General features: G+C 42.6%; 2 protein-coding genes across 2 annotated transcripts; one reads left to right on the forward strand and one right to left on the reverse strand.

Moving 5' to 3' along the window:
* On the reverse strand, positions 1-951 carry LOC119812454 (putative olfactory receptor 2W6). Its single transcript, XM_038327140.1, has one exon. It carries the CDS (start codon positions 943-945, stop codon positions 1-3), a length of 945 nt encoding a protein of 314 aa, XP_038183068.1. The 5' UTR covers positions 946-951.
* An 18380-nt stretch (positions 952-19331) lies between these two features.
* On the forward strand, positions 19332-20291 carry LOC119811214 (olfactory receptor 2G3-like). The gene has a single exon (XM_038324875.1). The coding sequence runs from the start codon at positions 19332-19334 to the stop codon at positions 20289-20291; it is 960 nt and encodes a 319-aa protein (XP_038180803.1).

The raw sequence follows: 20291 nt of genomic DNA on the forward strand, positions 1-20291 counted from the left end.
TTAAGCATCTCCAGTCCCTTTTTCGCGTCCTAGTAACTTCCTCACTGCCCCCTTCACATCCTTGTTCCTCAGGGTATAGATGAGGGGGTTGACGCTGGGTGTGACGATGGTGTAGAAGAGAGTGAGAAATTTGCCTTGATCCTGGGAGTAGCTGTTGGCCGGCTGCAGGTACATGTAGATGATGGTCCCATAGAAGAGAGAGACCACAGTCAAGTGGGACGAGCAGGTGTTGAAGGCCTTCCTGCGCCCTGCTGTTGACTTCATCCTCAGCACCGCGGCAGCAATCATGCCGTAAGATAGAAGGATGAGGGAGAGGGGCACCAGGAGAAGGACCACCCCCAGGACAAAAGCACAAGCTTCCACAAGCGTGGTGTCTTCGCAGGACATGGCAATAAGGGCAGGCATCTCACAGAGGAAGTGCTCTACCCTCCAATGTCCACACCGGGAGAGCTGCATTGTCTGAGGACACATGACAAATGAGTTTAGGAAGCCACAGCACCAGGCAATACTCACCAGCTGTAGGCAGAGGCGTGGGTGCATGACCACTGTGTAGTGCAGGGGCCGGCAGACAGCCACATAGCGGTCATAGGACATGATGGCCAAGAGAACACACTCAGTGGAGCCCAGAACCATATAGATGTAGAGCTGAGCTGCACAACCATGGTAGGTGATGCTCTTGTCTGGTCCCCAAAGATTCCACAGCACCTGGGGGACAATGCTTGTAGAAAAGCAAAGATCCAGGAAAGACAGGTTCCCAAGAAAGAAGTACATGGGCGTGTGGAGCCTGGGGTCTATGAGTGACAAGAGGATGATCGCAGTGTTGCCCACCAGAGTTAGGACATAAAAGACTAAGATAAAAGCAAAGAGAATCATCTCCAGGCTAGGCCGATCAGAAAATCCCACCAGGATGAAGGCCTGTAGGTAGCTGTCATTGGTCCTCCCCATAACCTTTGCCAGCCAGCTATTATGGAGAAACAACACAAGGGTGAGATAAGAAAGTTATTTGACATATCTTTTTTAGATGCATTTAACTAATAGTTATATGCAAAGTTGTGTAACTGAAGCCCTTGAGGGAGAGAGGACTCTGTAGTTGTCCTCTTTGAAAAAAAAATTATATGAATAATGACAAATAAAGAGGGGAAAGTTAAAGTTCGTTAAATAATATTCACTAAAATGTTGTTTGAAAAAAATCACTCCCAATGGATCAGGAAGATCCCAAGAAAGAGATAGCATTATAGAATTCTAGATGTGAGAATTGTTTCTTTGTTTATATTCTGAATACAAGAACTTGACATGTGGTAGATTAAGCAAAATTTATCAAAAAAAAAAGGAAGTAGTCTGTAGAAAGGCATGAAGGAGCAATTATTTCATGGATGATGCTGCGAGTTATTAAAATTCCTATCAGTCACAGATGGTGATTAAAGCAAGGGGAAGTACACATCAGGAAACTCCTTAAAGGTCAGTAATTTGATTAAGGTGGAACTTATTTCTCTTACAAGAGCTTACATGAAGAAAAGCCGGCACAGAAGGAAGCTAAACTGCGAGCCAGACACTTACAGACCCGTCACAGGGTCATCTCGACTGTTTCCTGGGACAGAAGAGCATGGTCCATGAAGAAAAATGCTGAAGGAAGCATGGAATGACAGCTCCATATGAAAGGAAGATGCGCATGCCCCTTAGAACCCCGGGCTCAGAGTCTGCTCACTCTGCAATTCTCGTTAGTGCTGTCTAATCCACGCCCATCAGGACTGTGGTTAATGTTAGCACTCCATCTCTGCTGGTGGCATGTGGCAGCTTTTAGTAAAACCATTAATGAAATAAAAAGCTTATGTTTCTCCTCAAAATCTACAAATGTAGAGCATTTGATAGGTCTCTGGGCTAAGACAGACCCACACAGGTGTCCTGTTCAAACTGGATAACATTTTATTTAAGAGAGGAGGAAGAGTAGTGTGTTTTGTATCTCAGCAGGAATGGAAAAACGAATAGAAAAAAAGACACAAATGAGCCTCAAATTCACTGTGTTCAACTCGATGCACTTGCTTATTTCTGAGCTGGATGCAGCTTCTGTCTTCCTAGTCAGAATTCTAGACGGCAGCTTGGTGCTGGGACCTTTTCCCCTGGTGCTCCAACAAAGGGAACGCTCAGCAGTAATCACATATCCAATAGGGTCCAAAACCAGCTACGAGACTCATCAACACAGCCAAACCCATGTCAAAGTCTCCATCCTTGTTCTTACCAGAGTGTGGAATACCTAAGATCCTGTCATCTCTCCTCACTCAATTCCAGAGGTCAGCCAGGGGTTTCCCCAGAAATAAAGCAGCCAGTTCTGGCCACCTTTAGTTTCTAGAAATCCAGTGGAAAAGAAGTGACTAGCAATGAGCAGGCATGGCCAAGGATGACATCTTCTACCATGGTTACACGGGCAGCATGGTGTTATTCAAATCATGGTGTCTTATCTCACCGCTGGGTACAGACACCCTAGGGTCAGAAGCCAGAAGATTGACATAGGGATAAAGGGAAACATGCTTAGTTCTAATAGCTTGGAGAATATGAACATCATTTTATTGGTTCATATGAAGTAAATAGGAGGAAATTTTAATAACCCGCTGATTGGGAGATTTAGAAGAGTCTAGGGACAGAAAAGAAATCAGCACCTGTTTACAGATGAGGTCCTCGGGGGACTATTGTTCTCCTGAAGAGATTCACCCCATCCCTCCTCCCATTCAAAGACAGAACTCCCAAGGTAGCAGTGGTGGCAAGTCCCCAGAATGCATCTCAGGGGCTCTATAAGAGAAAACTGATTTCTGGGTTGTATGTTAAAAAATATTTGGCCTGAATTCACAAAGTTAATTTTTTGTCTTTCATTGAAAACATTTTTCATATATATATATATATATATATATATATATATATATATATATATATCCTGATTATGGTTTCCCTCCCTTTATTCCTGCCAGTTCTTCTCTACCAGATCTACCTCCTTTCTGTCTCTCATTAGAAAACAATCAGGCATGTAAGGGATAATAATAAAAAAATAATTTTTAAGTGTGGGGAGATAAACAGAGTAGTGAGTCGGGCGTACACCCTCCATCATGGGAAGAATAGGGTGAGGGTGACAGGCACAGGGCACTCTGGAGGAGCCAAGAGGACACTTTCTTCTCTGTACACCATACACCATTTAATTCCTACCTGATTGGACAGTACCAATCAGGAGTATGATACACAGCCAGTGCAATGATCACAAGTCATGATACAGGGTACCCCACCTCCCTTCCTCTCAGAAGGTGTGAATTCTAGGGGCCAAAATGAACTAATCTTAACTCTGACAAGACAGTCATCATATGGGAACCCCACTCTCCACAGCTCACTGAGGCAGGACCAAGACCCTCCTCCCGCATTAAGGCTGAGCATGGCATCCCTCCATAAGAAATGGGATCCAACAAGCTAGCTCATGCACCAGAAATAGATCCTGGTCCTACTGCCAGGTGCCTCACACACAGTCCAAAGTTCGGTCTCATGGAGGCTCCACAGCTATAGGTCTAGAGTTTATGAGTTTCCACGAGCTTGGTTCAGCTGTCTCTGTAGATCTCTCCTTCATGAGCTTCACCTCCCTTGCTCATATATTCCCTCCTCCCTCTCTTTGACTGGAGTCCCGGAGCTCAGCCTGGTGCTTGGTTGTGGATCTCTGCATCTGGTTCTGTCAGTTGCTGGATGAAAGCACTATATGGTAGTTAGGGTAGTCACCAATCTTACTACACAAGCAGGCCAGTTCGGGTACCCTCTCCACTATTGCTAGGAGTCTTAGCTGGAGTCATCCTTGTGGATTCTTGGGAATTTCCCTAGCATCAGGTTTATCCCTACCCCATAGTGGCTCCCCCATCAAGATCTCTCTTTCATTTCTCTCCCACTCCATCTCTCTCCCCCCTCGACCATCCCGTTCCCTCAAGTTCTCATCTCCCATTCCATTCCCTTTACCGCCCCCTCCCACCTCAGTTAATCCAGGAGATCTCTTCTAATTCCCCTTTCCAGGGAGATCCATGTGTCTCTCTTAGGGTCTTCCATGTTACCTAGCTTCTCTGGAGCTGTGGATTATAGCCTGGTTATCCATTTATGAGTGAGTACATACCATGTTTGTCTTTCTGAGTCTGGGTTGCCTCACTCAGGATGTTGTTTTCTAGTTCCATCCATTTGCCTGCAATTTTCGTGATGTCATTTTTTTTTACAGCTGAGTAATACTCCATTGTGTAAATGTACCACATTTTCTTTATCCATTCTTCAATTGAAGGCATCTAGATTGTTTCCAGGTTCTGGCTATTACAAATAATGCTGCCATGAATGTTATTGAGTAAGTGTCCTTGTGGTATGATTGAGCATCCTTTGGGCATACACCCAACTGTGGTATTACTGAGTCTTGGTGTAGATTGATTCCTGATTTTCTGAGAAATCACCATACTGATTTCCAAAGTAACTGTACAAGTTTGCACTCCCTCCAGCAGTGGAGAGGTGTTCCCCTTACTCCACATCCTCTCCAAATTAAGCTATTCTCAGTATTTTTGATCTTAGCCATTCTGAGAGGTGTAAGATGATAGGTATCTCAGAGTTGTTTTGATTTGCATTTCCCTGATGATTAAGGATGTTGAGCAATTCTTTAAATATCTTTTGGCCATTTGAGATTCTTCTGCTGATAATTCTCTGTTTCGCTCTGTACCCCATTTTTAATTGAATTATTTTGTAATCATATTGGTGACTATCCCAACTACCATATAGAGCTTTCATCCAGCAACTGACAGAACCAGATGCAAGATCCACAACCAAGCCCTAGGCTGAGCTCCGGGACTCCAGTCAAAGAGAGGGGGGAGGGAATATATGAGCAAGGGAGGCGAAGATCATGAAGGAGAAATCTACAGAGACAGATGAACCAAGTTCGTGGAAACTCAGGAACTCTAGACTGATGGCTGTGGAGCCCCCATGGGACCGAACTAGGCCCTCCATATGTGGGAGACAGTGGTGAAGCTTGGACTATCTGGGAGGCTTCTGGAAATAGAACCAGGATCTATTTCTGGTGCATGAGCTAGCTTGTTGGATTCCATTTCTTATGGAGGAATGACATGCTCAGACTTAATGCATGGGGAAGGTGCTTGGTCCTACCCTAACTTAATGTGCCAGACTTTATTGAATCCCTATGGGAGCCCTTACCCGTTGGGAGGAGTGGATGGGGGTATGATCTGGGGGGGGGGAATAAAGGGGGAGGGGAGGAGAGGGGTCAGGGGAGAACTGTGATTGGAATGTAAAATAAAATAAAAAATGAAGTAACCTAACTAGTAACCTAGAATTAATCAACACAAGATGCAGAAATTTATGATATAAACATTTTAATAAATAAAATATGAACTATACACTGTATAAAATATTGAACAAAATATTTTGTATCCTGATGACTTTACAAAGTGAGTCAAATAAAATCTATGTAGATTGTGCAATCTAAAATAGCGTCAAACATATGGATTTTGTGTTTGTTTTCAATAAACCAGTATGTATAGCCCAGAATGGCCTGGAAATTGCTAAATAACTCTGGCTGACTTTCAATTTTGGATTCTACTGTAATAGGCTATGTCATTAGGATTATAGTATATACCTCCACACCCTAAAAGACATTTTCTTTCTTTTTTTCCTGAGATAGAGTTTCCTTCTGTAGCCCTAGCTGTCCTGGAACTCACTTTGTAAACCAGGCTGGCCTCGAACTCAGAACTTGGAGAGATCTGCCTGCCTCTGTCCCCAAATGCTGTGATTAAAGGCATGCACCACCATCCACATTTTCATTTATAATATTTCTAAACAAGTTTGGGCACTGGAGAGATTGCTCAGCAGGTAAGAACCCTTGTTGTTCTTAAGAGGACCTGGATTCATTTCCCAGAACCCATGTAGCAGCTCACAACTGCCCATAACTCCAGTTGCAATGCATCTGATGTCCTCTTTTAGAATCTACAGATACCAGGCAAACATGCAATGCACACACAGGTGTTCAGGCAAAATACTTACATACATAAAATAAAAATAAATCCTTTTTAAAAGTAAAAAACAAGCTTTCTCATATCTTTCTAAATATGACAATGTTTTAATCACATGCCAAAGTTGTGATCCTATAAAAACTTAATAATGACTCTCAAGATACAGGAAACCCATATTTAAAAAAACTTGGTGCAAGTCACAGTATATTAAATGTAGTATAGGTCAATAAACCATTTTATTGTAACAAGAATGGTCACTTCCCTTGTTCCAGAGATACGCTTCATTGACAGCTTGGTTTTGTTCTTTCTATATTCCTTCAGTTCCAACTTTCTACCATATGCTGTTTTCCACACATCTTCCCTAAACTTGATATAACTGGTTCTACCATTAAAACCCAAGCTCCTCTACATGCAAATTTTAAACCTTAGCTGTCTCTATAACCAGCCACCTTGTATGATGCAGAGAATATTGGAAAGACAGTATAGACTTGACATGTACAGGAATGTACTGACTTTTGCTGTGAATAGAGACTATCTTACATTTTACGGAAATGGGGAGAATACAGACGAAGTGGTGGCGGTGCTTCCAATGTGGCCTTTGGCTGAGGTAGAAAAGGTTGTGCCCCCTCTTCCTGAGGGAGAGGCTTTCATCAGCTCAGCATGAGACCATCTGGGTGGGATAGTCATGATGGTCTAGGTATTTCTCAAGAGGCCAGGCAGCCTGACCTTTGAAGTCCATTGAAGGTTGATGGTGGAAGACAAGCAGCAAACTCAAGTTTACAATGTGGAGAAAGCACATTTCTAGGAAAGTGGTATCATGAAATGTATTTCATCCAGATATCAAAAAGTTGCCCCTCTAGCAAAAAAAGAAAGAAAGAAAGAAAGAAAGAAAGAAAGAAAAAGAAGAAAATCTACCCAACTTCTCAGTGCGTTGTTAATTTGCTTATGTTTAAAGTGCACTGACTTCATTAAGGTAGACATCAGACTGCCCGTGTTATTATGCTCTTTGTTGGGACTCCCAGGCACATGAGGAGGCCACAGACTATCTTGATCCTGTCTTATGAGATATTTTTTGTTTGATTTCATGTGTGGAGTTCACTCAGGCATATTCCCCAGAGCAAAGATGATTCTAGACACAATAAATGAAAAGAAGCACAAATCCCACTAGCATACTCTTCTCCACAAACAGACCCTTAGACTTAATGATCCACACACAACAGTCAGCTTAGGTCTCAGAGGATGCAAGAAGTAAACTCAGAAGCTCCTCCTGGCTCTCAGCATCATCAAATCTTCTTTCCTGGCTAGACTATGGTTATTCTACCTTCCCATTCTCTAAAAAAGAACTACATCACTTTGACCAAGGACTCAACTTTCCCATTGTTGGCTCCGTACTCTGCATCCCTTCCTTCTTCAGCCTGGGGTAAGTGGATGGCTGTTGGGGAATATTATTTTCAGGTGTGTGTCTTTTGTTTACGCTGCATTTGTTTAACTCTGTGAAGCTGTGTTTCTGTGTCTGTCTAAAACCCCTGATGATCTAATAAAGGGATGAATGGCCAATAGCAAGGCAGGAGGAAGGATAGGTAGGGCTAGAAGGCGGAGAGTGTAGATAGCTGGAGAAACAAGAAGGAGCAAGAGAGAACAAGGAGAGGAGGACATCAGGGGCTAGTCACCCAGCTACACAGCCAGCCAAAGAGAAAGAAGAAAAGAAAGGTATACAAAAATAGAGAAAGATAAAAGCCCAGAGACAAAAGGTAGACATATTAACATAAGAAAAACTGGCAAGAGACAAGCCAAGCCAAGACCAGGCGTTCATAACTAAGAATAAGCCTCCATGTATGATTTATTTGGGAGCTGGGTGGTAGGCCCCCCAAAAAGTCAAAATAATAAAACAGCACACAACAGATAGCCATCTAAGGGCTTAGAAGTGTGTAACAAGACTACCTTCTCCTGGAGTGAATCTCACAAAAGATTTAAAAGAACATTCTCTCGGTCACTGAGGGGGGCTGCTCTAGCAAATGGGATATAAAAAGAATTCTAGAATCTAAAAGCTCCTGTGAGGCTGCCCTACAACCTAACCACACTCCCCTTTCATTACAATGAATTCAGAACTGTTAAGTCTCTGGTCCTTCACTGTTAGGACTCATATTTATAAAAACGGGAAGAAAATAAACTAAAATTTCTGTCATCTCCTGATGATACAGGAAAATAGCTACATTAAAAAAAAAGAAAGAAAGAAAAACCTGGACAGGTGGTGGTGGTGAACGTCTTTAATCCCAGGACTCAGGAGGCAGAAGCAGATGAATCTCTGAGTTTGAGGCCAGCCTGGTCTACAGAGTGAGTTCCGCGATAGTCAGGGCTACACAGAGAAATCCTGTCTAGGAAAAAAATATGAACCAAGTCTAAAATGATGGATAATATTTAAGAAAACAAATGGAAAGAAATTTAAATTATAAGTAAAAGAAACATCACTTGAAAGTGATTTTGGGTAGCAACAACTACATGTTCTATAATAAAGAGAGAGAGAGAGGAAGAAAAAGAAAGAGGGAGGGAGGGAGAGAGAGGGAAGAAGGGAGGTTGGCAAGATCATTATGTCAACATTTGTGTGAAACAATGCTGGGGGAAATGATTCCATTAATATGATAGGAGCTAATTGGATATTCCAATCTGGCTAATCCCAGGATACAACTATTCACCCATGCATTTGTTAATTAGCTGGTACAGGCCCGAGCTAAGGCTCAGGGGAATGTAAACTCCCAACCTGCTCTGAAGAAGTAAGGACAGTCTGTGGGTAACTAGCACAGTCGATGAGCACAAGTAAGAGAAACAAGGGCAGATGATAGGAAGTTTCACGGAGAGAATGATGCTGGACTGAGGACGCACTAAGGTTCACACCCAGCAAATGTAAGAAGGACAGAAGCATGTGCGAAGGAAGCAGGTAGAAGTAGGTGCTTTCATTTTGAGGTTTTGGCAGAGGTAGAGAGACTGGCTTTGATGAGAGAGGAAGTTGGTAGCACATGTTGGTGCTTTGCTCTTCTTGTGGGCTTTCACCCAGAGCGGTTAAATGAGGACAGCGCTTTCTGAGGCCTGCTCAAGCAGGCTAGTGTGAATCAGCTAGTAAGCTGGTGCTCGTGTGAGCAGGATCATCAAGGCGACAGACAAGGAGTGGCTCCTAGTCTGGGCAGTTAACCTATTCCTGGAATTCATGAAGAATTCTCTTTGTACCATTGCTCCACTAAAGCTAGTCACTGCTAATTGGTGTGCTCTTCCCTGGGGAAGATTCTCCTCACTCCCAATCTTTGCATTCTTCAGTTGCCTATCATTTTTTGTGTAGGGATGAGGCCTCCCGGGCTTTCCCCAGCAACTTGGCATGTCTATCGTTCTTGTCCTTGTTCAGCTGATGCTTAGGTAGCATGTCGGTGAGATTTTATGTGCGTCGCTTCTGAGATTCCTGAAGACACAGTCTCATAGCAAACTCTGATCTTTGGGTTCTTACAATCTTTACTCCTCCTCTTCCAGAATGTTCCCTAGGCCATATAGGATACGTTTATTGTAGATGAATCCATTGGTGTTTGGGCTCCACAACTCTACATTTCTATTAGTTGGGGTTTTCTGGAATGCTCTCCCTCTGTTGAGAAGAGAAATTTCCTTGATGAGGGGTGAAGACTATGCTTATCAGGCTTTTATTTATTTATTTTTTTATTTATAAGGATAAATGTTTAGCATGTAGTTAGGAGTTTTGCTGATTTAGTAAAGTGGCAGTTGTGGGTTTCCCTCCAGGAACGATGGCTTCTCTAACACTAAGTAGTTAGCTAGGTTTCCAGAACCAGGCATGGTTCTCATCTTGTTGAGCAGGCCTTAAGTCTAATCAGAGAGCTATTGGTTACTCCCAAGGCATGGGTGTCACTACTGCACTCTTAGGGTTATTGTGTTATGGTTTTTTTTCTTTCTTTCTTGGTTCATATGTCTCATAATTAGGTAGGACTATTGGTTGCTTCACCCTCTGGAAGCCTTCATGAAGTCTTCTGGTACCATAAAAGTCCTCAGGGAGGAGACATTCCAGTTCAGATGCCTCTGGACCCTGTATCTTGTGTGTGTGGTGTCTTCAGCAATAACGTACCTTCCATCTCTGGAGGGCAGCCAAGGACAATAGCAAAACAGCTTTTAATAGTTTGGGAGTCTCTTGGACAACCCTGATCAACAACTCAAAAGAAGGTTTCTCATGCCTGGTGTTGGGGTTTTTGCTAAGTGGTCTTTGGCTCTCGGAGGATTGTCAGCCCAGATGTCATTTAGACTATGCATGTTTATATACAGACATAAGTGTTTTATAGGTGGGATTTTTTTAGTTAATAGTATGGTTCATTATTTTTTTAGTCATCTTTGCTGTTAGTTACCTTCCTCCCTCCTTCTGTATCTATCTCCTTTCCCCTCCCTAATAAGAGCCCCCTTTTCCCACTTCCCTTACAGATTGTTTGTACCCTTCTATCTCCTCTCTATTGCTCCCACACTCCTGCACAAGCAATGATCCATTTTACTTTCCTGGTTGCTGTAATTGCTACAGGGTGGGTACTCAGAGCTGAAAATTTGGAGCTAGAAGCCTCCAGTGAAAGAGAACATGGGACATCGTCTGTCTGAGCCTGGATTACTTCACTCAATATGATCTTTTCTAGTTCCATCCATTTACCTGCAGAGTTCATGATCTTATTTTTCTTTCTAGCTGAACAGTATCCCTCAGTGTTGAGCAAGTATCTGCGGAGCAGGCTGTCAAGTCCTTTGGGCATATGCTAAGGAGTGGTATAACTAGGTCACGTGATAGATAATTTTTTTTAGCTTTTAGAGGATTAGCCATGCTGGTTTCCGTGGTGACCAAGGCAGTTTGCGATCCCATCCACAAAGAGCGAAGGCTCCTTTCTCTGCGTCCTCTCCAGCATTTGTCTTTAGTCGCTTTGCTCTTCGCCAGTCTGAGTGGAGCAAGGTGAAAGCGCAAGGCTGCTTCAACTGAAATTTCCTTAATTCCAACGGATGATAAACATTTTTTGAGATATTTATTTTTTATTAGAGAATTTGGGGGGGATTAATTGTAATTAAATTAATTAAATGTAATTCCAACATTTCTTCCTTTCGTTTCCCTCCTTTAGGCCCTCCCATAGAGCCCTCCTTGCTCTCTTTCAACGTCATGTCCTCTGTTTTCATTAACTGACATATTTGTTATTCACTTTTTTTCTTCTTTTGAGACCTCTCTGTTCAGGTCCCAGACTTGAACGGGTCTGTGATAGCTATTCTTGATTGTCATCTTGTCTACATGTGTAATTAACTAAAACGCAAAGATGGAGGGGGAACCTCTGAGGGATTTTTGCTTAATCTAAAGTGGGGAAATCAATTTCTAATCCAGATCTTTGGGGTGAGAAGACCCACACCTGCTTGAAGCTTGTGTAAAGGACCTGGAAGAAGGAAGTTTGGTTCTTCGCCTGCTTGCCCTCGCTCTCACTGGCAAGCCCATTCCTCCATGGCATTAGGGCCTACTTTTTGGGAATTCCAGCGTATACTAAAGACCGTCTGAGACATCCAGCCTCGGGGATTGAACAACTACTGGATTTTTGGAACTTCTATTCATTGGCAGCCATTGTTGGATTAGCTGGACCCCAGCCTGTATTCCCTTTCTAGATATACCTAGAGATTCTTTCTCTAAATTTTGTTACTCTAGATAACCCTAATACAGGGAATTTTATTGTTTGTTTGGCTTTTTTGTTGTTTTGTTTGCTTACTTGATTTTTTTTGTTTTGTTTTTGCTTTAGTTCTTTATAGATTCTGTCAGATGTATAACTGGCAAAGATTCTCTCTCATTCTCTGGCCTTCCTCTTCACCCAGCATTGTTTCTTTAGCTGTGCAAAAGCTTTTTAGTTTTATTAAAGCCCCATTTGTCTACTGTTGGTCTTAATTCTTGGGCAAATTGAGCCCTATTTGGAAAGTCCTTTCCTAAGTGATGCATTTCTAATAATGATGATGATGATGGGGATTTGAGTGTTTTCAAAGGGAATCAGTGGTTGAGGATCTCGATGCCTTGGTTATAATTAGTGCATTACACAATACAAACACTTACCAAACAGGCCCCAGAAATACATGCAATACATGTGTGTTACTTAAAAATATATACTATATAAAGTCCTTCATGGTGTATGTCCAGAAGGAGGGTCAGTCTCAGAAAATACACAAGAAGTTCTTATGTTTACACTTCAGGCAGATCCCCAACAAAGAGGCAGCCAACCACAGTAACAAAATGTCACCAAAAAGTAAAGACACAGAAAGAGAAACAATCACAGAGGAATGAAAAAGAGGAAAGATTGTGTTCTCAAGGCATGGCGATTGGTCTTCGTTGTCTGCTTAAATGGATTCGGAATTACCTAACTCCTGTTTATGACAGGCCTTCCAGAGAAGTTTACTGAGCAGGGGAGATTCATTCCGAAAGTGATTTGTCACATCCAAAGATCTGGATACCAGGCTGAAAAAAAAAGAAAAAGAAAAGAGGGAACACCAGCACTCCCCACCTCTCTGCTTCCTGACTCTAGATACAATGTGACCAGCTGCTTCATACTCCTACCACCATAGCGATTGCCATTTTTGTTTTAGCCAATCATTCTTTGCTCTGCGGGACTATACCTTCAAATCATGAATCCCAATAAACCCTTTCTCTGTAAGTAGCTTTTCATGGACATTTTATCAAAGCAATGAGAAAGGTAGCTAACACAGACAACTCATACACAGGCCTGGGGCTGTTGCTGTGATGTGCCATTTGTAGGATGCTGAAACTGGGTTGTTGATAGATGTAAAAGCTGAAGACTAAGGGTTAGAGAATCCCCGGCTTAGGCTGCTGTGAAACAGATCTTGATTGTCATTTCTGGTGGCACCAGAATCCTAAGAGAAAGGAAGATAACAGAGGTCTGAGGCACGAATTTCGGAGGGAAAAAGGACTCAATGAGAGCAGGAGTGGAGGCCATTCATGCTACATTCAGGTGAGGAATCAGACTGTATTTTTTCTATGTCCCTTCCTAGACATTTTGGTCAATTTTCAGCATATACTGAAGACCAGAACAGGAACTAAAACAGGGCAGAAACCTGGAAGCAGGAGCTAATGCAGAGGCCATGGAAGGGTACTGCTTACTGGCTTGCTCCTCCTTACTTGTTCAGCCTGCTTTCTTATAGAACCCAGGACTACTAGCCCAGGGATGGCACCAACCACAATGGGCTGAGCGCTCCTGCATCAACCACTAATTAAGAAAATGCCCTACAGGTTTGCCTACAGCCCAATTATATGGAGGCATTTTCTTAATTGAGGTTCCTCTCAGATGACTTCAGCTTGTGCCAAGTTGACGTAAAACTACGCAGCACACCAGTACATATGGATGTTAGAGGTTTTTGTCATGAAGTTATTAAAGTGGAAAAATCTTATTTGTTCTAATAACCCAAATGATTACATTTAGTCATAAATAATGTGTCAATGGAAGGACACAATGTGAGTTTTCCCAATGCATTTGCCTTGTTGGGCTTCCTCAGATTATCCATGTCTAGAGATGCTATCCTTTGGCATGGTCCTGGTCTCAAACACCTTCACCTCAGTGGGAAACATCTCCATCATCTTTCTTTCCCTCATGAATCCCAGACTCCAAACATCAAGGTGCTTTTTCCCTAGAAAACCACCCAATCCTGGACCTCTGTCTCACTTCTACCTCTGTGCCAAAGCTGTTGGACCCAAAGAAGACAATTGCTTTCTGGGGCTACATCACACAGGTCTATGTTTTCAGCTGACTGGACTGCATTGAATACTCTCTGCTAGTAGTAATGGCCTTTGATCACTACTCTAAGACATAAAATTTGATTCCAAATGGAGACAATAGAGAGTAAAGCCAATGAGATGGTCAAATTGTTGCAGAGCATGGCAATGAACACACTTAACTCTAAGTATAGAACATCACCTCGTAGTCTCAGGATCCATTCTACTGTGCTTAAGAATTACAATGACGGTCAGGCATAGTGTGGCACAAACCTTTAATCCCAGCACTTGGGAGGCAGATACAGGTGAATCTCTATGAGTTCAAGGTCAGCCTGGTCTACATAGTGAGTTCAGGACAGCCAGAGCTACATAGTAAGACCCTATCTTTAAAAAAACCAAAAAAACAGCCGGGCGATGGTGGCGCACGCCTTTAATCCCAGCACTCGGGAGGCAGAGGCAGGTGGATCTCTGTGAGTTCGAGACCAGCCTGGTCTACAAGAGCTAGTTCCAGGACAGGCTCTAAAGCCACAGAGAAACCCTGTCTCGAAAAACCAAAAAAAAAAAAAAAAACACAAAACAAAATCACAATGACAAACTTATATAAACAAACATGACTGGATAAATGGATACAGGTAAAGCCCTGACATCACCTAACCAAATAACTTTCCTACTTCTGAAAACTCCCAGGAAAGGAAATTGACTGTGTTATACAAGGACGCAGAAGCCAAAAGCAGTGTCTACTTGATGAACCTTGTTATTAATGTGAGAGCATTGTCCATACAGAAATTATAGAAATGCTTCTAAAGAAATTTAATTTAAAGTACCTTAAAATACAACAATCCTATTATTCTGTATTTATCAAAAGGAAACTAAATAAGTACATCAAAAGTATAAACACTCCCATGCTTCTTGCTCTTCTCAATGAACAAGATTCACTATCAAACAAGGTGCCCATTGATGGACCAATGAGAAAGAGGATATGGTGCAGACACAAACAATGGGATGCTCTTCAGTCACATAGAGAACAAAATCTGTCACTGGCAGCAACGTGGGAGTAACTGGAACTTCTACTCAAAGGTGAAAGGGCAGGCACAGAGGCAGGGACCACTTGTTCAACTGAGATGTGGAACTTAGAAACTCTGGGCTTGTAGGCTTAACAAGCAGTGGTTCCTAGAGGCAAGAGAAAGGACAAAACGGGGAAGAAGAAAGGAACATGACCACATGCAAAGCTGCAGCTGGGGATAAGGGAAGAATATTGATATTCTAGAGCACAGAGGATGTATGGCTAGCAGCAGTACAACATATAACTCAAAACAGCTCTTAAAAAGAGTTTAAGGGACTGGAAAGATGGCTCAGTGGTTAGGAGCACTGAGGATCTGGGTTCAATTCCCAGCACCCACACAGCAGCTCACAACTATTTATAACTCCAGTTCTAGGGGATCCGACACCCTCACGCAGGCATATATGCAGGCAAAGCACCAATGCACATGAAATAAAAACAAATCATTTAAAAAGGATTTGAATTTTGAATTTATGGAAAAATCATAAGTTGAAGTGCCGAGATAGCTCTGAGGCTAAGAACGCTTGCTCCTGCAGAGGACCTGTGCTCTGTTCCTGGCATCTACACGGCAGCTCACAACCATCTGTAACTCCAGCTCCAGGGAATCCAACACCCTCTTCCGGCTTCTGAAGGCACTGCATGCACATGGTACATATATATACTTGCAGGCAAAACACTTGTACACAAAAAAAAATTTTAAAGTAAATCTTTTTTAAAGTCATAAATTGACTTAATCAAGCTATTCAGCTTTAATAAACAACACAAGGTGATAAATTTATGAAAACATCATACTGTATCCCATGAGGATGTGGTTATTATCTGTCAATAAATATCTTGATAAAAGTAAATAAAATATGAGGGTTCTATAATATACAAAAATATTAGGTAAAGTATCTTGTTCTCTGATGGATTTACAAACAAAATAAAATAATTCCTGCATACATTACATAATCTAAGAAAATCTTATTGAACTTGTTTGCTTGCTTGCTTGTGATAAGCCTTTAACTATTACTTGCACATATTTCTCAGAGCTGACCATTTGGTGTTGGATAAGCAATGGGTGTGCTCTTCCCTGGGGAGGACTATTTCTTCCCCTCTCAGCGTTCCATAGTTGCCTGTAGTTCTCTGTCTAGGGCTGAGGCCTTGTGGGCTTTTTCCTGTCCACTTTGGCATATCTATTGCTGTCCTTGTTCAGCTCATGCATAGGTGGTCATGCTGGTGAGACCTTCTGTGTTTCACTTCAGACATTAGTAGGAGACTCGCAGCAAACTGCAATTCTCTCACTTACACTCTTCCCAGCCCCTATTCTGCAGTGATCCCCGAGCCTTAGGCATCAGAGTTATTTTGTAGATGTATCCATTGGCACTTGGGCTCCATAGCTCTGCATTTTGATTGGCTGTGGTTTTCTACAATGGTGTCCCTCTGCTGAAAAGAGACGTTTTCTTGATGGGTGAAGGCTGCATCTATCTGTGGGAAGAAGGACAAACATTTAGATTGTTGTTAGGGATTGTGCTGTTTCCGTAAAGTGGCACTTGTAGATTCTCCTCCAAGATCCATGACTTCACTAGGCCTTGGGTGACTGGCTAGGTTTCCAATATCAGGTGTGAGTACCCTCTTGTTGAATGGGTCTTAATTTCAATTAGAGAGCTGTAGTTAGCACCAAGCTATGCAGGCCCCTACTTGGTTTTTAAATATAAAGCAAAGAAAAACCAGACTACAATTCACAATCCCAGAGAACCTAGACAATAAAGAGGTCACTAAGAGAGACATACATGGATCTAATCTACATGGGAAGTAGAAAAAGACAAGATCTCCTGAGTAAATTGGGAGCATGGGGACCTTGGAAGAGGGTAGAAGAGGAGGGTGGAGAAAGGGAGGGGAGCAGAGAAAAATATATAGCTCAATAAAAACAATTTTTAAAAAATTATTTTAAAAAAAATGCCCCCCACAGACTTGCCTACAGGCAATCTGATATAAGCCCTTTGTCAGCTGAGGTTCCTCTTCTTAGATAACTCTAGCTTATGTCAAGTTGCCAGGAACAAAAACACCAACCAGGACAACTATGAAATAAAATAATCATCAAGATACCAAAACATTATCCCTATGGCAACAAAATAAAAATCCATTCAATGAAGAACTTGCCAATATGCTGCTGATATGGTAGCTATCAAGAAATATCTTCAGAACCCCTTTGCTAGAGCAGACATCAGACTTCCCAAACCACCTTCACTAATGGGAAACCCATACACCTTCACTAATGGGAAATCCATACCCAGGAAGAGACTGCAGACTGCTTCAGTCCTGTTGTGTGCAGTTAACTCAGACACATTCTCCAGGGCAACGATGAGTCTAAAGACAATAAATTAACAAGAAATCCCTCTAGAATGTTCCTCTGTACAAATACAGCCCTTGACTTAATTATCTACAGGAGATAACTCAAGTCTCAAAAGATCTAAGGGGTGAACCTCAGGAGACGCCCCCCCCCCTCCAGTGTCATCAAATTCACGCTTCTTTCTGCACTCCGCTTAGTCTGCCTCCTACTCCTTAAAGCCCTCACTGTCTAAGTGCAAATTCTTTCACCCAGTCATCCATTTTCTCACTGCTGGTTCCTCACTCTGCACGCTTCCTTCTTCAGCCTCGAGGTAAGTAAGAATGGCCAGCTAAGGTCTTATGTCTGTAGTAAGTTTCTCTCTCCTCTAGCAAATCCCACAAGGATAATAAAGAATATTCTTTTTTGTTGTTTTGTCTTGTTTTTGAAACAGGGTTTCTCTGTAGCTTTGGAGTCAGTCCTGGAACTAGCTCTTGTAGACCAGGCTGGCCTCGAACTCACAGAGATCCGCCTGCCTCTGCTCCCGAGTGCTGGGATTAAAGGCCTACGCCACCACTGCCCAGCTATGGAGAATATTCTTACTTGCTGAGTGTGGACTAGTGTAGGAAATGAGATTTTTTTTTTAAATCAAGGAAAATAACATAAGAGCATCTAGGAGGCTGTGCTCTTCAACCTAATTATGACCTTCTTCACCCATCACCTCAGCGATTTTCATATCCAAGAAACTAGGATATAGGGTTTTGTGTACTCTAAGATGCCAGAACAAATCAAATTTCAACTTAAAAAATAAGCATACATAGTAGACCAAAACAGGACAGTAACCATTCAAGGAAAATTAAGTCGCTGCCTAGTAAGTATTAGGATCTATAAGCCAACAAAATAAAATTTCTGACATATATTTAATGGTGATACATAAAAATACAGGTTAAGTCAATAGTGCTGTAGTAGTTGTAGGGACAAAAAGAACTAAAATGAAGTTTAGAGTAATGGGGAAAAATTTACATAAATCTGGGTAGCAATCACTGCATGCACTATGAGGGGGTAGATTAGGTCACCCTAACCTGAGCACCTGTGTGGGTGGTGTTCAGAGAAAGAATTAAGCTGATATTACGGAAGTTAATTATAATCCCACTCTGAGCAGCCCATGTATAACCTACCTGTTCATTTATGGGCAAAGAAGGGAGGTATGGGTCAGAAGCCAGGCCAGAATTGGGCCAGGGCCATGTGTTGAGGTTTTGAAGGTTCATATGACCTTAAAAATAATGGCCTGATAGAATAATAGAGGACAGAATCTCTGGAAATTATTCAAGCAGGTTAATGTGAACACCAGATAAGAAGAGTTTAAGAGGAGTGTGATTCTGGGAGCCAACTTAATTTTCCTTCATTTATAGTTGACCTTTGCCAACTGATGCTGTCCTCTAGCAGTGGATGGTATTGATAGCTAAATGACAATATAAATACATTGATTATATCAAAACTATGTATTGAAATGCAGTTAAATGATTTTGATGAGAAGTCACATTGCTATGATAGAATCTGGGGTAAAATTGAGAGCTGACTTCCTAAAATAAACCTCTTTATTTTAGTAACCGATTTGACAACCTCTCCCAGTAGAAAGAGCTCACAGAGTTGGGTGTGTGTGTTATAAACCCGAGTTTCTACCTTCCAGTCTGAGTCCCAACACCCTGCTTCACCTACCTGTACTTAAAGGAAACGTTGGATAGCATTTCCCTCTAATAGAGTCAGGAAAGAGATGTCCCAGATGAAAGGACAGCATCGTCCTTTCCAGACGACATTGCAGCACCGTGTTTGCTGAAAGTGTGGAAGGCGGAAGACTGTGGAGGAAAGAAATAGTAGAGGAGGAAGAGGCAGAGTAAAGCATTCACACCAACAGATTCCTCTTTGACTTGATCAGGCGCTGGGTAGATGTTTTCATCAGATCTTAGATCTTTTCACTCTAACGTGACGTGAACATTAACTTATTGAGTAATACCTGGAATCAGCCATGTACTGGGAAACTGTTCGAAATGGTTACAGAGAATATCTCACTAATACAGTGCCACAAATCCAGTGGGTGTTTTAAAGATGCTGCCTTGGGGCTTATTAAAAAGGAAGCGTCTCGTTTAACTTGAAAATGTTATTTTTTTTTCTGTGCAGGCATATGTGATGCGGGTGGCCATGGAAGGCCAGAATGTGAGTTTCCCCAACACATTTGTCTTGGTGGGCTTCTCTGATCACCCATGGCTGGAGATGCCCCTCTTTGGGGTGCTTCTGGTCTCCTTCATCTTCACAGTGATAGGAAATAGCTCTATCATCTTCCTGTCCTTGGTGGACCCTAGACTCCGAACACCCATGTACTTCTTCCTAGACAACCTCTCCATGTTGGATCTCTGTGTCACGTACACCATTGTCCCACAGCTGCTAATCAACCTCTGGGGCCCAGAAAAGACCATTGCCTCCTGGAGCTGCATGGCACAGGCCTACCTCTACCAGTGGATGGGTGGCACGGAATGTGCCCTGCTGGCCGTCATGGCTTTTGACCGCTATGTGGCCATCTGCTGTCCCCTCCGATATGTTCTCATCATGCATCTCTGGGCATGTGTGTGGCTGGCAGCTGTATGCTGGGCCCTTGGCCTGGCCAATTCTCTGGTTCAAGCCACACTCACCCTCTACCTTACCCTTTGTGCAAAAAATACACTGGACCACTTCTTCTGTGAGGTGCCCGCTTTGATTAAATTGGCATGTAGTGATACCACTATGAATAACCTGTCCCTAGCCTTGGGAGCTGTTCCTTTTGGAATAGTGTCTCCTCTGACCGTGCTCGCCTCCTACACCTTCATTGCTAGGGCCGTGCTGAAGTTACCTTCAGCCAAGGGAAGGCGCAAGGCATTCAGCACATGCAGCTCCCACTTGCTCGTCGTCACCATATTCTTTGGTCCAGGTATGTACACATACCTCCAGCCTCCGGGCAACAACATGCAGTCCAAGTTCCTCTCCTTCTTCTACTGCGTCTTCACTCCGATGCTCAATCCACTCATCTACACTCTGAGGAACAAGGATGTGAGGGAAGCATGGAGGAGGATCCTATCCTCCCAGGGAAGGAGGAAGGCTTTGAAAGCCAGATGA

This window comes from Arvicola amphibius, chromosome 4, assembly GCF_903992535.2.
Source record: "Arvicola amphibius chromosome 4, mArvAmp1.2, whole genome shotgun sequence".
Taxonomy (NCBI): Eukaryota; Metazoa; Chordata; class Mammalia; order Rodentia; family Cricetidae; genus Arvicola; species Arvicola amphibius.

What these genes read in the sequence shown, in the direction of transcription:
- LOC119812454 (XM_038327140.1), bottom strand. Translation starts at nt 945, where the DNA reads ATGGGGAGGACCAATGACAGCTACCTACAGGCCTTCATCCTGGTGGGA.
- LOC119811214 (XM_038324875.1), top strand. Translation starts at nt 19,332, where the DNA reads ATGCGGGTGGCCATGGAAGGCCAGAATGTGAGTTTCCCCAACACATTT.